Source organism: Rana temporaria, chromosome 10 (assembly GCF_905171775.1).
Source record: "Rana temporaria chromosome 10, aRanTem1.1, whole genome shotgun sequence".
NCBI classification, from domain to species: Eukaryota; Metazoa; Chordata; class Amphibia; order Anura; family Ranidae; genus Rana; species Rana temporaria.
In genome coordinates, this window is record NC_053498.1 from 147,275,055 (window position 1) to 147,282,385 (window position 7,331).

Sequence of the window (7,331 nt, forward strand, 5' to 3'; positions counted from 1 at the left end):
TATATATAACTGTAATGAACGTATTGATGTGCCTCCAAAAAGTCCCATGGGCAACTGTATACTAAATAATGGAATAAAGTGTTTATTTATTTTCTTTAGCTTTATAAATATTGCCCTCACCCTCCTGCTCTTCTTTATAAGCGATATAAAGTCTAAGTGGACTTTGCAATATGTCACATGTTAAAGGGCATCTTGAAGCAGGTCTTTCCCACACTTCTATCCTACAGCTTGCTCCCCCCCCCCCCCATTATTAGAGGCTCCAGATGCCACCTTGCAGTGTGACACACGTCTATTGTCCCCGCCGCTCTGTGATTGGCTGCTGAGTGTGGGAACCTCTGCAAAGTCTGATCCTCACACATTATTATGCAGAGTGAGGAGTATATAGAGGGGAGGGTGAGCTCTGTGAAGGCACATCACTGAAATCTCTTCTATAGAGAGGACACTGAGCCTAGGAACTGCTCTACACTCACTGACCAGACATCATGTCTCCTTCCAGCAGCCCTCTACTGCACGGTGCTGACCGCCAACTGACCCACCAACCCAGAAAAGTAAGTTTCTCGCTAGATTCCTGTTGTTTATTTTTTCATTCTGTATTCTCCAAGATCTTCCCATCCTCATATCTCTACGATCCCCCATTCTGTCATCCCTAGAGATCTTCCATCCTGTCCACCTAGAACTTTCCATCCTGGCACCTCCAAGATCCCCCATTCTGTCATCCCTAGAGATCTTCCATCCTGTCCGCCTAGAACTTTCCATCTCGACACCTCTATAATCCCCTATTCTATTATCCCTAAAGAATTTCCATCCCGTCCACCTAGAACTTTCCATCCTGGCACCTCCAAGATCCCCCATTCTGTCATCCCTAGAGATCTTCTATCCTGTCCGCCTAGAACTTTCCATCTCGACACCTCTATAATCCCTTATTCTATTATCCCTAAAGAATTTCCATCCCGTCCACCTAGAACTTTCCATCCTGGCACCTCCAAGATCCCTCATTCTGTCAATCCCTCTAGGTCTTCCCATCCGATCATCCTATATCATCCCATGCTGTCACCCCTCTAGGTCTTCCCATCCGATCATCCTATATCATCCCATGCTGTCACCCCTCTAGGTCCTGCCATCCAATGTCATCCTATATCTCCCCATCCTGGCACCTTCAAGATCATCCTGTTACCCCTCTAGGTCTTCCCATGCAATATCCTCTTAGATTTTCCCATCCTGTCAACTAGAAGATCCCTCATTCTGTCAATCCCTCTAGATCTTCCCATCCAGTCCTCCTATATCTCCCTATGCTGTCACCCCTCTTGGTCTTCCCATCCAATGTCCTCCTATATCTCCCCATCCTGGCACCGCCAATATTATCCTGTCACCCCTCTTGGTCTTCCCATCCAATGTCCTGCTATATCTCCCCATCCTGGTGTTTCCAAGATCATCCTGTCACCCCTCTTGGTCTTCCCATCCAATGTCTTCCTATATCTCCCTATCCTGGCATCTCCAAGATAATACTGTCAGCCCTCTAGGTCTTCCCATCCAATGTCCTTCTATATCTCCCTATCCTGACACCTCCAAGATCATCATGTCACCCCTCTAGGTCTTCTCGTCCAATGTCCTCCTGTATCTCCCCATCCTGGCACCTCCAAGATCATCCTGTCACCCCTCTAGGTCTTCCCATCCAATGTTCTCCTATATCTCCCTATCCTGGCACCTCCAAGATCATCCTGTCACCCCTCTAGGTCTTCTCGTCCAATGTCCTCCTATGTCTCCCCATCCTGGTGCCTCCAAGATCATCCTGTCACCCCTCTAGGTCTTCCCATCCAATGTCCTCCTATATCTCCCTATCCTGGCACCTCCAAGATCATCCTGTCATCCCTCTAGGTCTTCTCAACCCATGTCATCCTATATCTCCGCATCCTGGTGCCTCCAAGATCATCCTTTCACCCCTCTAGGTATCTCCATCCAATATCCTTCTAGATCCCATCCTGTCCTATATCTCCCTATCCTGGCATCCTGGGTCTCTCATTCAGTCACCTCTCTAGGTCTTACCATTCTGTCTTCTCCTAGATTTCTACAAATCATTATTTTTCCTCTTGAAATAAGTCTATTTTTATAAGTCTACTTCATAGTCACTAACCATCCTGTGTCTTGTTTTTTGCAGTTGAGGAAGCCCGCCATTGAGAAGATGCGGAGAGATCGCATTAACAGCAGCATCGAGCAGCTGCGTCTCCTACTGGAGAAAGAGTTCCAGAAACATCAACTGCCCTCCAAACCGGAGAAGGCCGACATACTGGAAATGACGGTCAACATCCTGCAGCAGCAAATGGCTGAGAAAAGTAAGTACCCCCTCCTTGTCCTCGATTTTACGATTCTTGCTGAGAGATGTTCGGATTGAGGAATGTAGAAGGTGACAGTGGACCTTATATAACCAATGTGTGTCTTTTCCTATTCCAGATGCCTCCAGCTCCAGCCAAGCCCATAGAGATGGCTACTCCTCCTGCGTCCAGGACTCTGTGAACTTTCTATCCCTGCACACACAGACAGATGTCAATCTGCGGCTGCTGCAGAACCTCCATGGGTCTCAGATGGTGACCGGCGCTCCATGTCCTTCTGTATTCCCCGTCTCACAGACCCCCAGCAAGAACAGCCCTCCAGACAGCAGCAAAGCCCTATGGAGACCCTGGTAGAGACTTGCCTCCATTTCTCAGGACTTGTGGGCTGTGTACATTGGGTTGGGTGAACAAGGGGCATACAATGCTTCCAATAGCACTCAGGGGGTCTGACCCCATCACTGTATCTTATCACATTGATAGAGAGTAAGGTTATATTTAACGTAATCATAAAATGATCTTATACGCCTTTATATTTTATGCTGGGATCAGATCTTAGCTCTGTTGTATTCCTATAAGGAATTAGCTGTTTATGTATTTCTCTATCTATCTGCTTTATTGTAAAGCTGGACGGTACGATTAATATTCAGTCTAAGTATTATATTGTTAGTGCGAGGTTTCCAATATGGAACATGTAATATATTGCATATGTATGCATGTTTACCCTAAGGGTACAGAGTAATTATTATAATTATTCAGTTGGTCCAATGGCATGGTGTCTACAGCAACCAATCAAAGTGCAGCTATCATTTTTTTTAAGGAATTGATTCAAAATGTAAGCACCTGGTTGCCGCAGGTAAACACCAAGTCCATTTTTAATCAGTATTGATTGTGTTTTATATTAAAACCAAAGTAAATGTCACATACAGTATACTAAGTATACTAAGATACAAAGGGGGTCGATGTACTAAAGGCAAATAGACTGTGTACTTTGCGCAGTGTACTGAGCAGTTGCTTCAGATCTTAGTAAATGAGCAGACGACCCGCTGACCTTTATCATCCAATCACATGCAAGAAAAAATGCTGTTTTTTTTTTAATTTTCCTTGCGTGTGATTGGGTATTTGAAAGGTGAAGCTTTACCTCATTTACTAAGCTGTGGAGCAGGGGCGGACGGACAACTCATGGGGCCCCCGGGCAATAGAATATTATGGGGCCCCTGGGCTTACAGGTGGCCACCACGCCAGGAGGCAGTGCAGCTAAAATCTCAGGATTTTCACATCAAAAGCATGTCGGTTTCGGACATATAAGGGACAGATGTAAAAAAAACACAGATTTTTACATACATCCCTGATGGGGCCCTGGGGCAGTGCCCGAGAGTCCCAATGGTCAGTCCGCCCCTGCTGTGGAGCAATTGCACTTTGCAAAGTACACAGTATGTTTGCCTTTAGTACATCAACCCCCCAAATAGACTTTGCAAACCAGGTCCTCCCCCCCCAAAAGGTGGGGGGGGGGAGTCAGATGACAAGCGGAGCTTCCCCTTTTGGGCGGAGCTCCGCTTTAAAGTCTATTACATTATAGATGCTCAGGGGTTGATTTACCAAAGGCTAAAAGACTTTGCAAAGTGCAGTTGCTCCAGAGCTTAAAGCGGTAGTTCACCCCCCCCCCCACACATTTTACCATCGAGACAGGCATTGTAGCGCGAGCTACAGTATGCCTGTCCCGATTTTTTTAACCCCGTACTCACCTTGTAGTCGTCCATCGTAGATTCCGGCTCCCGCGGGGAATGGGCGTGCCTATGGAGAGGGAGGATGATTGACGGCCGGCCCTGGCACGTCACTCTCCCCGAAGACAGCCGGAGTAGGTCTCGGCTCTTCACGGCGCCTGCGCACAGGCTATGCGCACGCGTCGTGAAGACCAAGCCTATTTCGGCTATTTCCGGAGAAGCGTGACGCGCCAGAGCCGGCCGTCAATCATCCTCCGTCTCCATAGGCACGCCCATTCCCCGGAATCTTCGATGGACGACTACAAGGTGAGTACGGGGGTAAAAAATTCGGGACAGGCATACTGTAGCTCGCGCTACAATGCCTGATTTTAAGGTAAAATAAAAAAAAAAAAAAAAATTTCCCGTCGATAGGGTGAACCCCCGCTTTAATAAATGAGTTAAGGCTTCACTTACTAAGCTCTGGAGCAGTTGCACTTGCAGAGAGTAACTGTACTTTGAAAAGTGCACAGTCTATTTGCCTTTTAGTACATCAACCCCATAGGGAACAATGGAATGTAACATGCAGCATGTAGAGTAAATAATCACTATCCTTAAGGGGATTCAGTTTTTCCTTGATGAGTTTTATTTCATCATTGATGATGAAATAATCACTAACGAGCGCTCAATTTATCCAATGTGTGCGATCGATTACTATTATATGCAATTTCAGATGTAACGATCGCTTCTATGATCAAAAAAAAAATGCCATTATGCCCCCCCCCCCCGCCTTAAGCCTGAGAGGCGGTGAACTGTCTCTGTCTTGCAGCAGTGACAGTTTTAATTTATGTGATTTAGGGATAATTATTTTCATTGCTTTTTAGTAAATTCTATGAATGTACTATTGTAATAACAATGTATACAATTTGTAATCACTATGTGATCGTCTTTATTATTGATCGTCTACATTGCCTTCTTGTGAAGGTGAAACCCCCGGATGTTCTGCAACATTTGCAGTAAATATTATAAAAGTTGAATATAATTCACAGTATCGTTTGCAATATTTGCCGAGAGTATGGTGGGAAGGCAATGTTTGCCGAGAGTATGGTGGGAAGGCAATGTTTGCCGAGAGTATTGTGGGAAGGCAATGTTTGCCGAGAGTATGGTGGGAAGGCAATGTTTGCCGAGAGTATGGTGGGAAGGCAATGTTTGCCGAGAGTATTGTGGGAAGGCAATGTTTGCCGAGAGTATTGTGGGAAGGCAATGTTTGCCGAGAGTATTGTGGGAAGGCAATGTTTGCCCGAGTTGGTTGTGTGGAGTTTATGTGACATCTCCGCTCTTGTTTGAGAAATGTTATTATTTCTTATTTCTTTGAAAATAAAATATTTATTAAAAAGATACAAATGTTGTGTATTGTTTTCAAAGCCAGAACTAGCACAAATAATGCAAGATGTATGCTTAGAGCCGGTTCACACTGGGGCGACTCGTCAGGAGACTCAGCCGCCTGACAAGTCGCGTCCCATTGTAGTCAATAGAACCGTTCTAATAGGACGCAAGTCACTCCGACTTAGAAAAAGGTTCTTGTACGACTTCGGGGGCGACTCGGGGCGACTTGCATTGACTTCTATACAGAAGTCATTTTGCAAGTCGCCTCTGAAGTCGTCTTCAGGATGCCTTGCCGAGTCGCCCCCGAAGTTGTGCCGCCCCAGTGTGAACCGGCTCTCAGGGGTTATGGAAAATATATAATTCCAAAATTACACGGAACGCAATTGGGGGGAGCCCAGGATAACTTTGCTTTAGGCCCCTTTCACACTGAGGAGTATTTCAGGCTTTTTAGCGCTAACAAAAGCGCATAAATAACGCCCGAAATACTCCTGCCCCAGAATAAGAGGGCTTTCACACTGAGGCGATGCGCTGGCGGGAGAAAAAAAAATCTCCTGCAAACAGCATCTGAAGCCTCGTACACACGACCGAGAAACTCGACGGGCGAAACACATCGTTTTGCTCGTCGAGTTCCTTGTTAGGCTGTCGAGGATCTCGGCGAGCCAAATTTCCCCATTGCCGTCGAGGAAAAAGAAGACATGCCTTCTTTTTGGCTCGACGAGATCCTTGACAGTTTCCTCGTCGAAAAGTGTACACACGACCAGTTTCCTCGGCAAAAAAAAAAAAAACGGCAAGTTTCTTGCTGGTTTTTGCCGAGAAACTCGGTCGTGTGTACGAGATTTTAGGAGCGGTGAGAGGAGCGGTGTGTATACCGCTCCTTCCCATTGAAAACAATGGGACACCGCAGTAATACCGCTGGCAATGCGCCTCTGCATTTCCATATAGTTAAAACGTATCTCTTAATGAATAGAAATTATCAGTTTATATCAGTGGTCTCCAAACTGCGGCCCTTTGCGTACCTTTATCCGGCCCTTGGGGCACTATCCCTCCCACTGATACGAGACACTATTCTGCCATCTGACACCGACAATGGAGCACCATTTCTCCCACTGACACAACTAATAGAGCACTATTCCTCCCTATGATACCAGCAATGGGGCACTATTCCTCCCCCTAATACCAGATGTTTTACTAACAATGATGCCAGGAAAATTTCTTCTACCGCTGGCCAAAGTGTGGCCCTCCAAGAGCCTGAAGGACAATAAACCGGCCCTTTGTATAGAATGTTTGGAGACCCCTGCTTTATATAAAAGAATTGCACCTGGAATGCATACCACCTACGTAGGTTCTAAAGATAAGCCTAAGTAATAAAAAAATAAGCGCGGTAACCCAGATTTCATCAAAAATTTTACTGTAAAACTGAAAATACACTTTGAGGCAATTAAAACAATGATATGATGACTGGGGGGGGGGGGGGGGGCAAAGCCAATATGAAATAGATAATAATGGAATGGAAATAGGAAGTTGGCACTAGAGGGATATCTCACCTTTCGGAGCCCATTGGCCTCTTGGTGATCCAATGCCCTCATACTGCAGGGTGCCATGTTGGGGGAGTTGGTAGCAGTCAGGCAGAGGTGTGCTGGGGGGGGGCAGTTGCTGTGTAACTGCTGGTGATCAGCCCACCCCTCTATATATCCCCCCCTCTCTCTGCATAATAATATATGGAGAACTGGCTTAGAAGAGGTTCCCACACTCAGCAGCCAATCACAGAGCGGCGGGGACAATGGACTTGTGTCCCTCTGCAGGGTGACATCTGGAGCCTCTAATAGCAGAGGATAATACAGGATGCAGGGGGTAGTGTGGGAAAGGCCGGGGACAAGATGTTATCTCACTGAATCACACATTGCAGATTTTTGGAGAATGG

The 7,331-nt window shown here is 46.2% G+C and overlaps 1 protein-coding gene across 1 annotated transcript; it reads left to right on the forward strand.

Moving 5' to 3' along the window:
• The first annotated feature begins 388 nt into the window (after positions 1-388).
• LOC120915738 (transcription factor HES-5-like) lies at positions 389-3,419 on the forward strand. The gene is made up of 3 exons (XM_040326503.1): positions 389-548; positions 2,156-2,330; positions 2,449-3,419. The coding sequence occupies exons 1-3, from the start codon at positions 483-485 to the stop codon at positions 2,679-2,681; spliced, it is 474 nt and encodes a 157-aa protein (XP_040182437.1). The 5' UTR covers positions 389-482; the 3' UTR covers positions 2,682-3,419.
• Positions 3,420-7,331: the final 3,912 nt, after the last annotated feature.